Source organism: Egretta garzetta, unplaced genomic scaffold, assembly GCF_000687185.1.
Source record: "Egretta garzetta isolate BGI_Z169 unplaced genomic scaffold, ASM68718v1 scaffold321, whole genome shotgun sequence".
NCBI classification, from domain to species: Eukaryota; Metazoa; Chordata; class Aves; order Pelecaniformes; family Ardeidae; genus Egretta; species Egretta garzetta.
In genome coordinates, this window is record NW_009258756.1 from 51,399 (window position 1) to 68,109 (window position 16,711).

Here is a 16,711-nt window from a genome sequence, read left to right on the forward strand (position 1 = left end):
AAAAAGGTGATCATGAATACCCAAAACACAAACAAAAAAAAAAAAAAAAAAAAAAAAAAAAAAAAGTCTTGCGCAGGAGCATTACTGCAGAGTGCAGGAGCATTGCTGGAGAGTGGCGACTTTTGACCCCAGAAGGTGACATGAAGATAATCTGTAGGTTTCCCTGGAGTTTCTATTTCAGAACATATCAGCTTTGAAGGTTTACTAAAAGAAAACTGCACCAGGTCAGCACCACACACCTAGACTGGCACCAGTATCAAGAGTCCCTAGCTCAGTTTTTCTTCCATCATTTCAGATACTTGCAATTCAGATATGTGGAACTCAGACTGGTGCCATTTCATGCAGCACAACACCCAATAAAGGCACATGCTTTTTTTTCCCCTGATGCTTGCTGCTCTCCTGGAGCACAGACTCTCCCTTCTATACAGAAAACCTATTCCCCCATTGCACTAAGAGGGGTGGTGGGGCAGTTCCTAGATGCCAGCACCTCAAAACATTACTACCAACAGCAGTGAGAGGGAGCAAGGGGAAAGAGGATGTCTGCCACCACCCCATATTTCTCTTCCTTCTCTGCTAGATGACTATCTCAGTGCAGTATCAATTCCTCATCTGCCCGCTGGCTGCATATTGTATCAGTATTTTCCATCCTCAGTGGTTGCAGTAGGCATGCAAGTTCACAGCTCTAGTTTAGCCAGCTCCTCAAAGCCAGAAGTAGTGCCCAAGCTGCTCTGGTTCACAAGTCCCTGCCACAGCCCCATCACCCTCCCCAGCTCTAGGCACAGGAGCTGACTGGCTATTTCTGCATATTGGGTCTCCCAACGCTGGCACCCTATGTTCAAGCTTGGTGACAAGCAAATGTTGTGCCCACATCTTCTCCCCATTCATGCCCAAGCCAGCCCTACCTTTCCAGCATGGCAGTCTTGCACTTCTCCACATTCAGCTGCTTCTGGAGCTGCACAGCTTTTCCACGTGAAGGACAGAGAACTGGATGTTTAGTGAGAGCTGTGGCAGAAGGTCTTTCCACTGGGTCAGGGTGGATCATGAGCTAGAAGGCAAAGGAGTTCAGGGTTGAAACACGCCCTCTTGTCACACGCCAACTAGAAAAACCTCCATCCTCTCAAGACAACTTCTTCACCTTGAGGAGTTCAAGAAAGTGGTGAGGAAGCTTCTGGGGGATCGGTGGAATATTGCCTTTGCGGATGTGGTGCCACATGGCCCCATTGTGAGGCAGTGGTGCTGAGCCAGCTGCTAAAGCTACTGTGAGTGCCAGGGCAAAGATGTCTGCCTTCGGCAAATAGCAGTATTGCTGTGGAGAGAAGATAAACAGTTATAGAAAGGGAACATCCTGCTCTATTAAACAAAGGTGGGTTGGTATACCAGCTCAAAAATAAACAGCCAAACAAGTGTATGTGTGACACTGCCTTTGCCATCCCACTTAGCTCTTTTCTCCTCTTTAGGATAAAACCATTGAAAGCAAGTAGTATTGGTTACTAATAGCACCTTAGCTTTCACCCAGACACAAGTAGCTTGCAGCCCACATTAGGATCACTGCAGCAAATCCAGAGGATGGCCTAACAAATGTGTGCCTCCAGCCTTCACCACAAGGCAATAAGCTAGCCATGCCCAACTGAAACTAAAGGCTGCATGTGATATAGCACCTTAACAGTTCCCAAATCCATTTACAGCACAAAAAGATACTATCACTTAAATACCCGAGTTGATGAGCACATCCAAGCTGGTTCTTAGATACCAATTCCCTTTTTGTTCACTGGCCAGTGGCAAAACTGCAGCCACTTTAAGATGTGTGTTGTGCCTGCCACCTCTCCACACTGCCCGTACAAAGCATTTGTCTGGTGTATGTATTCCTCAGTAGTCACATCCAGCAGTTGCATCTCAGCTGGGTGCATAATATGAAATGTCTCCAAACCGTTAAAAGTTTTGTCCCATCCACCCCTCACAGGTTGCAATAGTCTAATGATAAAGTTACTTATGAAGTATGTTAAATATTTTTGTGACAAGACTCATGTCTATACTATTCTTAATAAAGTGATAATTTTGCTGATTTCACAGCCAGACAAAACACAAGAAGAGATAAGGCAAGGAATATGCCAGACTAATGACTTCACTACAGTGGATCTCTCCCCACTTGCTCACCACCCTGATCTGCCCACCACCCCACTAGCAGCTGTACCTCTTGCAAAATCTCGTTAGCCAAAAACCGTCTGTCTCCTTCCTCCACCTGGGGGTTTGTTATTGATGTCACATGGCCAAGGTCACCTGAGGCAAAGAACAAGCGACTAATGGAGCAAACTGATGTAGATCTCCTCCATCAATAGGAGCCTGCATTCTACAGACACCAACAGAGCAATCGGGAAATACCAAGCAAGAGAGAGCAAGCCTGCTCCTACTCAGGAACCTGGGCTTGGAGACAAGAACATGAGTTTTCTAGGACTTGTCTCCTTAGAGGAATTAATTCTGGTAAGTAGCAGAGGCATTCAGGACTATGATAGCAGTTTTGTATGCAAGCCTCTTCAGCCAGCAGGACAGAGCAGTATCAAGCAGTAATGAGCAGCCCTAATCTTAAGCCAGCTGTACAGCGGGCTAAAACCTACCAATCTTATACACCACACCAGAAGATAATTCGTCTTCACTGTCACTCTCTTCCTGCCCAGCAGGGCCTGCAACTGCCAGCTTGTGACAGATGAAGATATTACCTGCAAGACAGTGAAGTTAAGCGATAGTGCTGTATCAGTAGCCAGGCTGCAGCAGCCTGACAACTTTGTAAAAATCCCACCTGGCAAGCTAGTTAAGCTTTGCAGCCAGGGAAACTATGCACATGCTTCCCACTCATTAGTCTGTTTTCCACCCAGCTCATGTATTCAGCAGTACAGCTGACAGAAGACAGCTGTATCTTGTGTACAAAATATCCTAGTGCCATCAACTTTTCAAGCTAGAAGAAGGACCTAGCTATATGACTGGCATGGGGGGAGCATTGGCCTGGGGGTGCCCATCCCCATCTGCAGAGAGGAAAGTTTGTTACTGTTTTTTGCAGGAACTTAATCCCTCAGGGTAGGTACAATAAATATTCACTTCTCACTCCACCTCTGATATACAAAGGTCAAGCATTGTGCAACAAGACAGCAGCAAATAAGGAAGTCCCTGTCTTCATTAGCAGACCTACTTGCTCCACCAGTATCAAAGTGCTTCCCACAAGCCAGGATTACTAAGAACACAAGACAGAAGTAAAATGCTGCCAACTATCAGAGAAGGCTCCATTTTAGAGCAGCAGTAGTGCCAAGATTAAAAAAAAACCACAAGACATTCACCTTTTAGGGCAAGATCCTCCTTCCTTTGAGGCACTGTAATAGGTCCAGTCAGAAGGACCTGTTGCAGGTCCTGCCCCTGGAGGGTCACTTGGAGGACCCTCCACAAAGGAGAGAAGAACTGTACTTACTAGGTTTGATATCCAGGTGCACAAGGCCAGAGTTGTGGATGTATTTTAGCCCCATGGAGACTTGTAGCAGTATTTCTTTTAGCTCTGCTTCTGGGAAATACTGGCCAAGCTTGGCATTTTCCAGCAGCACATCTTGGAGACTCCCACCTAAGTGACAACAGTCAGTCTAAGACCTGACAAAGATTTCATGGAGCAGCACGTTTGAAATAGCTTAGTAGAAACTCTTACCCAGAGCACTCACAGGCTTGCTAGTGACAAACCCTGACTAGACGAGCTAACATATGCTCTAAGTGATCAAACCTGGACATCACCATTTGGCTTCAGCCTTCCCACTGCCTCAGAGCGCCCTGCCTCCTGCTTGCCAAGGACTGAGCAACTGCACTTCTACCTACAGCACCAGAAGGGCTGACCTCATAGCAATGCTGCTGCAAGTGAACAGTGGAAGAGTTAATTACTTTTGCCATGCTTACAGGCAGAAAGCAGGTATATGAATGGATGAGCAAGGAAATTAAGTTCCCACTAGCAGATTTTTGATTGAAGAATGTATCATTTGACACAGAAACAGAATTTTGTGGGTCTCCATTAAGGCACTCTGGCTGCTTCAGGACTAGCAAATACCACAGCTTCTGTCCCCATCAGCCTGCTTTTTCACCACTTTGCCTTTAGTCTCAGATGTTCATCCACTAGAATGCGAGACGTGCATCAATGCTGCAGCAATGATCACCATGTTTCATGGTTACCTCCACCAGATTTGAAGTCATTACTCCAAACAACTCATCACCAAGCCCCAAGACTGCAGGAGCAGCTGAAAGAGGAGCGCTACATACTTGCCTTCAGCTCCTCTGGTAGCCAGAGGTGTCTTTTCCAGTGTCGCCCAAACAGTGGTATGGCCAAGGGCAAACCCAAATAAGAGTGTTCCACTCTGTCTGCAGCACCCCATTTACAGTTTACCTCATTATTTAGCTCTGTCCCTCTGCAGCTGTTGAACCCTTTCTTCCAGCCAAGATGCAAGGTGCCTTCATCTCAGCCAGGTAGCCACTCTTCAGATCATTACTCCCCTTCATTAAGAAGGGTTTGTTTCCAAGATACATGGCACTTAAGTTCACTGCTCTCAAGTCACTTGTATCAGGCTATTCCTGGGCAGTCCCGGATACAGCTCCGGGCATTGGCATGAGGAATACTTTCCCGGGACAGCCAACACAGACAGTTTTAAAAACACACAAATTAGGGGGTATTCACTACTTGTAAAACATTGGCACCATTCAGAGCTTTGTCTAAATATTATGAGCCCTTACTAGATTCTCCATGGAACTGTAGCCCCAGCGCAGTCTGCTTTGTTGTAAGCCAAAATGCCCCATATTCAAATATAGAAGAGGGTAACTGCACCCATCCTGAGATCTCAGCCTTTAACAGCGTCACAGCTCTTACCATTGCAATGTTCATTTTGGATAATCATGTGATCATCCTCTGCCCATGCCGAGTAGTAGCGCACAACATGAGGGTGGTGTCCAAGGACAGCATGAGCATAAACCTCGCGCAGTGCCCGCTGCCTAGAGAAGCACACACAGAAAAAGCAGTGGTGATGGGGTGCCAGGGTCCTGCTTAGGACCATGAGAGGAGCCCTGGTTTGCAGCCTGGCTTGAGAAAGGGAAGGCAGAAGTGTTTAGGACTATCTTGGGTTTTGACAGATGGACTGGCTCTCACAGCTGCTGAAGCAAAGCCTGCCCTTGCTCAAATGTGCTGAGCAGTTGTCAAAAAAAAAATAATCACCAAGCAAGTTTAAAGAGGCAAAGGCACTGAGCAGTTGTCAAAAAAAAAATAATAATCACCAAGCAAGTTTAAAGAGGCAAAGGCAGCTTCAAAGACTTTGCTTTAGCATGCAGGACAACACTAGCTGGTCGATACAGGTGTGAGCAGTGCTGGCCATATGGCAGGGCAGGGGCATACCACAAATGAACTATTTGACAGTAGTTATTTGAAAGACACTGGCTGCATGGACCCAAGAGTTAATGTAAGCTGTCATCTCACTTTGCAATGCTTGTGGCTTCTTCCCTTTCTCAGACATTTATATCCAGTAGTCCTAAGGTGGTAACTTCCCCCACTCTCCCAACTGTTACTTGGGAGTGCAACAGCAGCCAGTTTTTCTCATGCCACCCCTCAAATACCTTTAAGATCCACACTCCCTCCTTCCCCATCACACCTCCCAACAACACGCCCATCATTTCAACTGGCAGTTTCTAGCCAGCACACTCACTCATCCGAGGATCCTGCCAGAGGCCTTTTGGAGCGTTTGATGGCATAAACACATCCATCAAGGCGTTTGATGCACTTGTAGACAGAGCCAAATTCCCCCACACCAATTTTTTCTAGTTCCAGGAACTCCTTCATGTAGCGGGAAACCATATTGCTCTCTTTCAGAGGGTATCTCTACAAGGTCATAAAAACAACAAAGTATGAGTTGAAAGACTTGGGTAACAATACCCATCATGTTTTTAGAGCTGTGTAGCACTTGCTCTCACAGAGCACCCATGTTGCTCCCTCTCCCATTCTGGATGTTCATCCAGGCACACATGCAGGTATGCTGCCAGTTCTTCTTGAAACGTTACCTTTCACTTAGGTATGTTGTGTTTTCTTTCTGACCACCTAATAAAGGTCATCTTGGCCTTGTTTGGCCAAGTGTTTTGAGGGGTTTTTTTTGTTGTTGCTTTTTTTAAAAATCACAACTTGCTAGCCATAGAGGTAGAAATTGCAGCCAAGGAGAACTGTAGTCTAGTTGGCTGTATGGGTTACTACCATCACATCTCTTGACGGCCCTGCCCAGTTCCTGGACCCGTGGCTGATGGAGTCAGTCAGGGATGAACAGCAGGCAACAACAAAATACTTGTCTTTTGGACAGCTACTACAGACTCAAGAAGACCTGTTACCAGCCTTGGCAGGTGGAAACCCAGTACCTCTGAATTAGCCAGACTCATGTACTGACCTTGTGTTTAAGAACTATTGCCTGTTTTGAGCTCAGGAGAGAAGCTTGGTGGCTTAATGTGGCCCCAGCTATGCAAGAGCTGCTTTACTCTGGCAGCTAAGGTTGCCTGCAGCAAGGGCATTCTGCATCAGTTCAGGCTCTCCTCAGGTTTGAAGCACCAGCTGTTGACTAATGGCAGATTAGCAGGTCTCAGTGTATCTGTTCATATACTCAGTGATTTCTCACCAGGAGCCACTTTTTCACAAAGGGCTGAAAGTCTGCAGAACAGCTGGAACATCATTAATGCTACAGTAATGGTCACTAGGGAAATAGGAGCTGCTGGTACTGCTTGTAGAATGATGTCTACTAGCAGGGGAGGTAAGTAAAGAAGAGATAAGCAGTGGAGCATGAAGTGAACAACGAGAGAGCAGACTAAATTATTTTTCTTCAGCCTCTTGCATCCTTACAGGGACAGTGGCTCATGTTGCACAGTTGTTTCCACAGAAACCACTGCTGTGATTGCTGTAGAATATGGTAGATGACCTTAAAGGGTGGGGGTAAAGAGCTGGTCCTCACAGCCAGTTAGGTGTGGCCCATGTGAAACAGCAGCACTTCACAAGCTGTATTTCATGAGGCACCTGTATTTTACAATATCTTAAAAAGCTCAAGGAATAAAGATACCTCCTAGTACACGATTTTATATCTATACTACATACTCAGTCTAATCAGTACTCAAGCAGAATAATATTTCAGTAAGTCACAAGTTACCTGATGCTTTCTCCTAAGGAAAACGGTAATTGTGGAAACCCTGGATGTCACCTGGTAGCAGATTTACTCTGCAGCTGTAGTTTTTCCATGGAGACCAGTTTTTCTGCAATACCAGTCTCCTCGGCTAGAGGGTACCATTATTCTTCCAGTAAGCCTAATTATTTTCACAGTCACAATGGACAATTCCACCTACTTGCACAAGACAAGATACTTCCTTCAAGGGGCTGCTCAGGAAAATTGAGATTTTTACTTCACCTGAACACAGATGCTTAATCCAGGCTTGTCTTGCTTTCCACAAGCCATCTGGATGAGTAGCTTCTCCCCCTCCCCGCCCCCAGATAAAACTGGGGAGAAGAAAGAAGGCTGCAGGACATGGGTTGCCACGCCAGCTGCCCAGGTCTGCCAGCACAGCTGGGGTACACCAGACCTCGCACCCTGCCCTGTGCAGCCAGGCCAGCACGCCCCAACACTCAGCTCTGCCAGCAAAGCACAGACATCTGCAACAGCAAGAGAACTCGGATTTGAGTTGTAACACAACGTTTGCTGTCCTGTAGCTACGTAAGCTGTGGCAGGGCCTTCCCTTGGACCCCAAGGCACACAGACACCCCCCCAACTGGACATTTTCCTATTGAAGGAGAGCACAGAATTTGCTGCCTTGCCTCGGAAGTTTTCCGTTGTGACTGCTGCAACTGAAACTCTGCCCTCAGTGCTTATCCACGTCACAGCCACTCAGCTCAGTCTTTGCTGTTTTCACAGTGCAGGTCCGTATATTATTTGCAGCACAGAAGCCATGTTCCATTCACATCCAAAGATGCTTTGTACTCTGATTCACAGGAACAGCAATGCACCTGCTTTTCTGAACTGTAAAGGTACAGTCACTATTTACACTAACTCAATGATATAGTAATACAGTTCCCCCTGAGGAACCCAAATTATAATATATTTCCTAGAAAGCTCTCCTGACCAAAATCAATGAGTTTTAGGATTACTTGTCAAAGTTTCAGATCTGCTTTAGTAGAAGTTTCCTTTAGAGATGGGAATTGTTTCAGAGTTTGTTGTCTCAAACAAATGTTAACATAAAACATTCAACTTGGAATTATTCTGTCAGAGTTATTCATCCTCTGTCATGTCACCATGATTTATACTCCAATAGCAGAAAAAATTTCATCAAGCACCAAATCTTTACAAGCATCTTATCTGCTCTGTGGGGGGAAATACACAGATGCTCACCTTTGTAGGCAGGTCCTGTTTTATCTGGCTTCTTGGATCAGGATCCCTCCTATAAGACAAGTTTTGATAAGTCTGCATGTATCATTTCAGTGCAGCAATCCAACTGAGACTTGAAATGAAAACATTTTTTCAAAACAATCTCCAAACCTTCCTTCACAGTTTAAAGACATATTTTATAGAGTCTTAATAGACAATGCGTTTCTAGTTGAGGCCATAAAGACCATAGTCCCAGGCTAGGAAGTCTTTATTTCCATTTAGAAAGCCTCCACATACCAGCTTCAGTACTGCCCACAGGACAGAGTAGCATCATTCAGGGGCATCATTTTCCTGGCCACCTTATTACAGTGAAGCTACATGGGAGATGACCTTGCACAACAAGTTTCTGGTGAAGGAGGGAACTGCCCCACTGTGCGTTCAAGGGGGATATCCAGCTGAGCACCTATTACAGTTGGGGCTATGAAAGAAGCTGAACGACACTGTAGCGCACAGGTATTTAACTAAGCTTGTGTCTTGGTTAACCCAGACCAGATCTGGAACTTTAGCAGGTCACCAGTAGCCTGCACCCATCTTAAAAGCTGTATTACATGCAAACATGCATGTCATTTCTTCCAAGTTGTGGGTATGTGCATAACTGAATCAAGCCACTCTACCCATGGTCAAGAACGGAAGCAGTACAATTTTCTCCTACAGCCAAAGCACTGAGGTTAGCTGTTGATCTCCTGCTTACATTTCTGAACAAATGAAATTATTTTATTTATATTTCTATTACTTCATATGTCTGTAATGTTTGCTCTGCACCAATGAATACTACGGAAGTGAGTGATTCATTGTTAGCAAACACGTCTAGGTACTAAGCGTCTCCATCATTACTTATCTTCTTCAAACAGTCTCCTTCCAGACTGTTATTTAAGAGTAGTTCACTTACAGCTCTCCTCTGGTCTTCCGCTTGCCGTTAGGAAGAAAGAGCATTTGTCGATATGACTCTGGTGTAAAGGGATTAATGTTGACAAGAGAAGCTTGGGTAGAGTCATCCAAGTGAGCACCCGGAGTAAACCTCAGATGTCGGAAACCTTTGGGTGGGACCTTTGTCCCAGATGAAGGGAAAGCTGTCTTCGATAACAGGCTCTGTATTGAGGGAGGGGAAAAAAAAAAAAAAAAGTGGCAGATAAGCCAGTAAAATGTTTTGGCTGCTGCTACATGACAATAAAATCTCTGCTTTCCTGCAAGTCAAGGAGAACTTGGATCTCTTCCTCAGGATAGCTGAGTCATTAAAACCCCTGCACCCCTAATTTAGTCCTCACAGTTTTCTTCTCCCACAAAGTATTACGACCCTTGCTAAGCCCTTCCAGACTCTATCCCCTGCTCACTTGGATGAGGCCTGCAGAGCCATTTTAGCAAGCACAGTCCTCAAGAGGAGACGGGTGCTCATCTTTCCCACCTACAGAGACACAGAAATTGTATCATATGTTGCATTAACATGGAAGACCCAGTTCTGTCAAGCACGGGCTGTTACATCAGTTTGGTCAGGAATGGCTTGTGAGAAGATGAGAGAACATCACCCAAGTCTCCTTTTGGTTCCCTAGCATTAGTATAGGGGAAGTAAGTAGAAATATTTTCCTATGTCTACTTGCAAAGTGACCAGAAAACAGTTCTTCCTGAAGAAAAAACAGTTTCAGAAATTTAAAAGTTCAGAAGGAACCTCTGAATCTTCCATAGTTCAGCTTCCCACAGACGACAGGCCATGGGGTTTCACCTACTAGTCCAAAACCTTGGATTGAGTAAAGTGTAACTGCAGAGAAGCACCCAGTCTTGATCTGAAGACAGAAAAATCGACTGTCATTCCATGATTTGACCCTTTCAGTAACCATCAACTTTTTTGAAATATAAGTTTGGTTTTGACTTGTTTCAGTTTAAAGAGTGTTGTAAGGTCTAAAGGGGTTTTTAACATATCTCCTTCTAGTGAAAGCCCCTTCAAGAACCCAGAACTTTCCCTGTCATGAAGATCAAAATACTTCTGTATTTTTTTGATCCAACAGTGGTCTTACTCTTGAGAGTGGAGATGTGGCTCTAGGATCATATCTAGAGTTCCTCACTTCACTCATTGAAAGTTTTTGAGGATAAAAACCCCTAGAGCTGCATGCAGTGTCCTGCATCCACCTAATTGATGCTGCAGTCATGGATATAGCTAATTCTGGGACATCCCTCTATTTCTATACCATACTTGGAAGTTCAGCTACTGGTTTACTATGACTCTGAAAGTGCTTCTTGATCGCTTGCTCAAGCCCTGGTCTGCATCTTCTTGCTCTTAGATGGAGAAGTTCTGTATATGGATGTATTAAAAGCAGTCTATGTCCATGCTCAATTCACCCAGCAGCCTAGGAGCTCTGTAGAACTGTGGCTATGCTCTAGTCTAGCCACAAGTCAAGGAAGGGATCTAAAATACCACTGCAGCCTGCTGTTGTATGCATGCAATTCCCATCTGCTCTACTAGGGCTCTATTTCGTAATCAAGCAGACTTGTCTCCTGTAACATCATCTGAGAATAGCTGCTGCCGTACAGTGCAAGGCAGCTACCATAATTAGCTCTAGCAATCTGTTCCAGGATTGGGTAAGTCTACAAAATACAATCATCTGCCTCCTCTGCCATGCATCCTAGCTGAGGCTCCAGTGCGCATCTCTCTGCAGTTAGATGTGGCTCCACTCTCTTACCCTTTCTCTTACCTTCAAATGTTCCAAGATCAATGCTCCCAGCCTTGTTTGTAAGCAGATTTAGGCCCTTTAGAGCCACACACACCCACCCTTTGCAGCATGATTGGAAACAAAGACCTTTCGCCCAGGAGAGAGCAAAGGAAAAAATGTTGGTTTAGCGCAATTGCTGCTCGTGGGCTACAAGGTGACAACCCACGGCATTTCTTGAAGCGTGTGGCCAATGTGTCATCTACACAAGAGCACACAGTGAAAGCACCCTGCTTTACCAGTAGCCCATCTGGTCTGGAAAGAGATGCTAGACCTCTTGCCTATTTTCAGATGAGATTCAGGGAGATTTCTTATAACGGGTCATCGCAGGAAATTCTTGGAGTGATGCTGTTTAAAGCAGCTTTCCCCTAGAGAGCAGCAGGCCATTCCTCAGTAAACATGGCCAGAGTTGGTCTTATAGTGGCCACAGGATCATCCTTCTCTCCACATAATCAGGTTTCTGGAGAGGGATAGAAGTCAAATCCCAGCTCAGAGGTACTAAAAGGACTGACCTGCTGAGTATCCCTGAAGCAAAGGAGCAACCAGACTATCAGTAGAGCAGGAATATTGAGGGGACTGAAAGAGCTACGTTTAATTGCAGGTCTCAAATACTAGAAGCCAGTGCATCCAACAGAAGTTATCTAGGAATGGAGAAGCTGGCACCAAGTGTCCACTTGTGCTTACAGAAGACAAAAAGCAGTTGTATTATATTCTATACAAGATTTCATAGAAAATAGGGGCTAGGATCATTCTCCCAAGAAACTAGCTCAATAGAGATATACCTTTTAGGACAGTGACATGGAGGAAGATAGGCTAACCTTCCTCCAGAAGAACACATCAGTTTGTTACCCCCTCCACAGAGGACTTGCTACCCCGAGAACAAAGTCCCACTTTCCTCAAATTCACTGAGCAGCTCAGTTTCACACAAAAAGAGAATCAGCATCACTGGACAATAAGCTGGTTGGAGTCAACCCAGACCTGCCAGACAAAGTATACCCCAGCCACAATGCCATTTCCAACTTTCTCTTTCAAGAGGAAATCCACTTGCACCCAAAAATGTGCTGAACAGAGCAGTCAGGGCAGCTGCCTGTCGCCAAGCTCCCTCTGGAATGATGAGCTCCTTGGAAAGAGGCACTTATCCCTCTGGGAGCACAGTGCACATTTCCTACAGAGATGCTACAGATGTCCACTCCCCTACACAGCATATGAAGGGCAGAGGGGCTACCAAGGCCCAAGTTCGACTAGCCCAACACCAACTAACTGGTTTTAACAACAGCTTGGGAAGAGGCAACGCTCACAGGATAGCCCTTCCATAGCTAAGGAGCTCATGGTCCAGGTGTCTAAGGGAAGAGTGCAGACTAACAACAGTAACATTAAAAGAAAGCTTTCCACTGCGCTAACAACAGATCCCCTCATCGTGCAGGGACACCGCAGACCTTGCCCGCTGAGACACAGAGTTGATATGTGCCATTACCTTGGGAGTATGGGGGGTGTCACACAGCTGCAGCTTTTTCCAGGTGATGTGCAGCGGTGTCTCAGCATTACCCCGGTTCTTGCTCATGGCCGGGGAAGGCTTCAGGGCAGGACTCACCCAGGCTTTCGTCCTGCTCAGGAAAATCTCACTAAGCTTTCTCTCAGGGGTTGCTGGCAGAGGACTGCTCCCTTGCCACTTCTGGAACTCGCAGCTCCTGGGGGGGCTCGAGCTCGGGGCATCCTCCTCATTTACGCTCCTGTCTTCACTCTCTTCACCACAACTGGAAAAATCCAGTCGCTGAATGAATTCATTACTGTTGTCCCAGTCATCCATGTCACCATATGAGACAGAAGAGACAGAGCTGATACTGGCCTGCTTTGTTAGAGGGAGAAGAGCAGAGGGAGAGAAAGATAGCATGCTTGCACAGGCAGACTAACCCCTCTTCCTTGCCTTATTAAAGGCTTTAGTTCTACTCACCGCATGCACTTTCCCACCCCAATCCCACATACACAGAAGTCTTAATCACTCATCAATGTCATTTGATGGCATTGGTTAATGAAGAGTACCCCAGAATTAACAAACAAATCCATTCAGTTACTGTTCATGTAACAGCAGCAGATTCTGCTTTTCACCTTGTCAGTGCAAGTCAGATACAACTCAGAAGTCACTGCCTTTCCCAGTAAGCCTCCAAGGCAACTTCTCCACCCACCAGTACTTCATCCACTACTCTCATTGCACATTGAAACAGAGCTATCAAATCCTAAAGAACAACACACACCAGCCCTCCCCTCATCCTTTTCTACCTTAAATTTCTCAACCAGAGAAAAAGAACCCATGCTACCTACAGCTGTAAAAGCAGAGGGCACCCCAAACAGTTACCAGATACCCTACAGACAACCTTTCTCCTGCACATTTATAACCACCCCACACACCTGGGCCATGGCTAACGGGGAACATCTGGAGCTCAGCAGCACCTGTGCCAAGGAAAGTTGGTGGCTGAGGGGTTTTGCTGTGGATGTGGATTTGCTGTGCCTGCAACCAGCTCTGCAGGGAGCCAGGGCTCCCTCTGAGTCATCTCCTTGTTCCTGCACGCTCCACCTTATTTTTTCTGGAACTTAAGATTTTTAAGCCAGTCTCATTATTTTTGATGACTGTAGGACACCGGGTTTAGGGTTAGCAAAACTGTATGTTTCAACATGAGTTTGAAACCAAGGGACTTAGCAGGGTCCTAAAGAACAGCTGACAAAACAAAAACAAAAACAAAAACAAAAAAACCCTTTTTTTTTTAATACGTTTGTAATTCAGTTACTCCATGTTAATCCCATCAGAGACGCAGTCTTTGTGGGATTTACTTGTGTAAGTGGTTCATCTTGTGATGATGTGCCTCCTTTTACGTCTGCATTTCACTTTCTGCATTTAGGTGTGTCACAGTTTGGACAAGCGTTGCAGCCTGCATGGAGAGGTTAGTAGCCTAATCTATAACATGCTGGACTTCAGGAGGGAGTTAGGGACCATACACAAGTCTTTGTAGGGGTTCCCACCTTGAGGTTTCAAGCATGTGCCTTGGGAGAGGAGGGAGAAGCTGGCTGCGTCGGTGAAGGCAGCCCTGCAGCACCGCAGCAGGTCAATGCCCCCTCTTGCTGCGCCTCTCTGTAAAAAATGCGGATCTTCTGTGCTTTTGTGAGCCTGCGTTTCGAAGAGGGACCAGCACGAGCTTTAACTAACTGGGCACGAGGTTACAGCAGCCTTTTTTCTTAGCACCAAGGAGAGCTGCTAGGAGGACATGCAGAAATGGGAAATGGCCACAGCCCAGAGGAGATGGGGGTTTGTCAGAACCGACATGTACTTTCCCGTGCACACATCAAGGGGAATTCCCACCAGAAAATAAAGGGATGTGTCGATCTGAGGTCACTCAGCCCTCCTAATCTGGTCTCTGAATGAGAAGTACGGCCATATGGATCTCTGAAGTTGCCTGTTAAGACTGTGACTAGCAATTCATTTGATGCCAAATAGCAACTCATTAGCCACCAAAGCTGGGCTAGGAGGTCAGGCCAGGAGCTCACTATTGGTTTTACTGCTGCCCCTGGCCCAGAGGCCGCAGCGTTTCTTCCAGGCGCAGAGCCTGTTGCTGCCGTGCAGGCTCCCTTCTCCTGCAACCCAGCTGCTGCCTCTCCCTGCGCCTTACCTTGAGCGAGGTCCAAAAGCCTGGGGGTGCTGGCTGCTTTTGGCTATGAAAAGCTGCCCCTGAAGCATCTGGCCCGCTGGGATCCTGTGACAGGACCGCTTTAGTACTGCTGTGATCTGACTGTATTAATCAGCTGTTGGCTACCTGGAGCCTTGGATAGTAATATTTCATTTTAAATCTGAAGAAATAATGCTTTTAGTCCCCGTAACTAGATTTCCACTGATAACCCAGCAATGAGACTCCTTCAGACCTCAGTTTTCAATCCCCTCAGAAACATTTATCTAAATTTGTTGTTGTTGTTGTTCCCAGGGTCCATAGGCAGTAGCCATTTTTCTAAGGAGAAACGGGATATGTAAAAGAGAAAAGTTGGATTTGCTTTGTAAAGAAGGCCCAAGTTGTTCACCTTGCATCTTCTAACTAAAAGCCACCCTATTTTCACTTCATATTTTCTCTGCTAATAATTTTCTTAGCCCTCATTTGGAAGGAAATTGTGTTCATTTTCTTTTGAAGGAGAGCTTTTTCTCTGAAGAGGGTCATGTTTTCTCCTGGCCCAGGTCTTTTCATTTCTGATGAAATAATAAGGTAGAAAACGTGACCTCTGGGTTTTGCACATATTTAACAAACAGTGTGCCCTCAGCAGGCCCAAAATTGCTGGCCACAGCACTTTAAATAGCTCTGGTGCCACCAGGTCTCTTGTCCCACGAGGGCTTTTTCACCAAAAGCCGAGAGCTGGGAGGGTTGATGACATTTCACTATCTCAGAGGCAGCGCTGGCAGCTTCTGCTCCCCCCGCTGCATCCCCTCCCTCGCGCTGGGGTGACCGCACAGCAGATGGGACCAGGAACGGCTCGGCCCTGCGAATAGCCACACTGGTCATGGAGGAATTCTTATTCGGGATTTGTTTCCCCTGCCTGGATCGCTGGGGGACAGCCTGACATTCGTGCCAGCACCACTGTGGGGATGAAGGAGAGGAGGGAAACGAGCTGTCACTTTAGCATCACCAACACGCAAAAAAATATTCATCAGAATGAAGCTTGACACCATCTATATGGATAAAGCGAAGCATGTGGCCAAGTATTTGCAGAATCTGGCTTTTCTTTATACAGTAACAAAATATTGTGCAGGGTTTGGTAGGTTTTGGTTTTTTTTCTTTGCCAGTCACCTTCCATGAAAAACTCCATCTGGTAAACACCACCTACTGCGGTTTATAGCTTTGCAACGTAAACTTGTGCAAGGGCTTTGCGAAACAAAATGCCCACTCGGTGTTGGAGCTGTCTGAAATGAAGCTCACAGCAAATGGATGCTAATGTTACACACACACCAAAAAAAAAGAAAAACCCCCAAACCCCACTGTTGAGGAAACTGGATGATGAGTTTCTTAATGGTGTATTGAACACGCCGGGCTGCTCAACAGGAAAAAAGTGAAACAATTAAGGCTTTTATGACAATATCTTCCCTTTAATTGTGGCCTGCTTAATTGGGTAATCCAATTAATCAGAAAGTCCTAGGGAGCCGAGTTAAACCTAATGGCACTTAATGACATTGGTGGTAGCGTAATGAGGATGGTAATTACACAAAAGTTGGCTGCCTGTGGATGCCTTGGTCACGCTTGCGCCTCCATCTTTCAACCTCAAGCTGATTCTGCCCATTCCTCTGAAAACCGTTTCACATGGCGCACATACATAAACGTACACACCCCCCAGTATATACTGGGTGAGCATCACCGACTCTTTCAGACGCGTGGCTTGCAGCTTCCACCGCAGCAATTTGGGGGCGCGGGAGACTGCCCTGACCCCGGCCCCGGGCCCGAGGGTGCTCTGCTCAGCTCCAGCAGGACGGGCTCTTTGGCGAAGCAGCTGGGGCTGCAGGCTGGGGGGGACGGAAGGCGGGCGGCCGGCTCTGCCCTC

At 46.2% G+C, this 16,711-nt stretch overlaps 1 protein-coding gene across 1 annotated transcript in view; it reads right to left on the minus strand.

The window, feature by feature from the left end:
• The window catches only part of WEE2 (WEE2 oocyte meiosis inhibiting kinase), a 13,936-nt gene extending 983 nt beyond the window's left edge, over positions 1 to 12,953 (minus strand). Inside the window, exons 1-10 of the mRNA XM_035888958.1 lie at positions 12,621 to 12,953; positions 9,337 to 9,536; positions 8,412 to 8,460; positions 5,709 to 5,881; positions 4,883 to 5,004; positions 3,455 to 3,601; positions 2,613 to 2,714; positions 2,192 to 2,277; positions 1,136 to 1,306; positions 903 to 1,045 (exon numbers count right to left, since the gene is read on the minus strand). Coding sequence (XP_035744851.1) covers positions 903 to 1,045; positions 1,136 to 1,306; positions 2,192 to 2,277; positions 2,613 to 2,714; positions 3,455 to 3,601; positions 4,883 to 5,004; positions 5,709 to 5,881; positions 8,412 to 8,460; positions 9,337 to 9,536; positions 12,621 to 12,953 — 1,526 coding nt within the window. The remainder of the gene's footprint in view (positions 1 to 902; positions 1,046 to 1,135; positions 1,307 to 2,191; positions 2,278 to 2,612; positions 2,715 to 3,454; positions 3,602 to 4,882; positions 5,005 to 5,708; positions 5,882 to 8,411; positions 8,461 to 9,336; positions 9,537 to 12,620) is intronic.
• Positions 12,954 to 16,711: the final 3,758 nt, after the last annotated feature.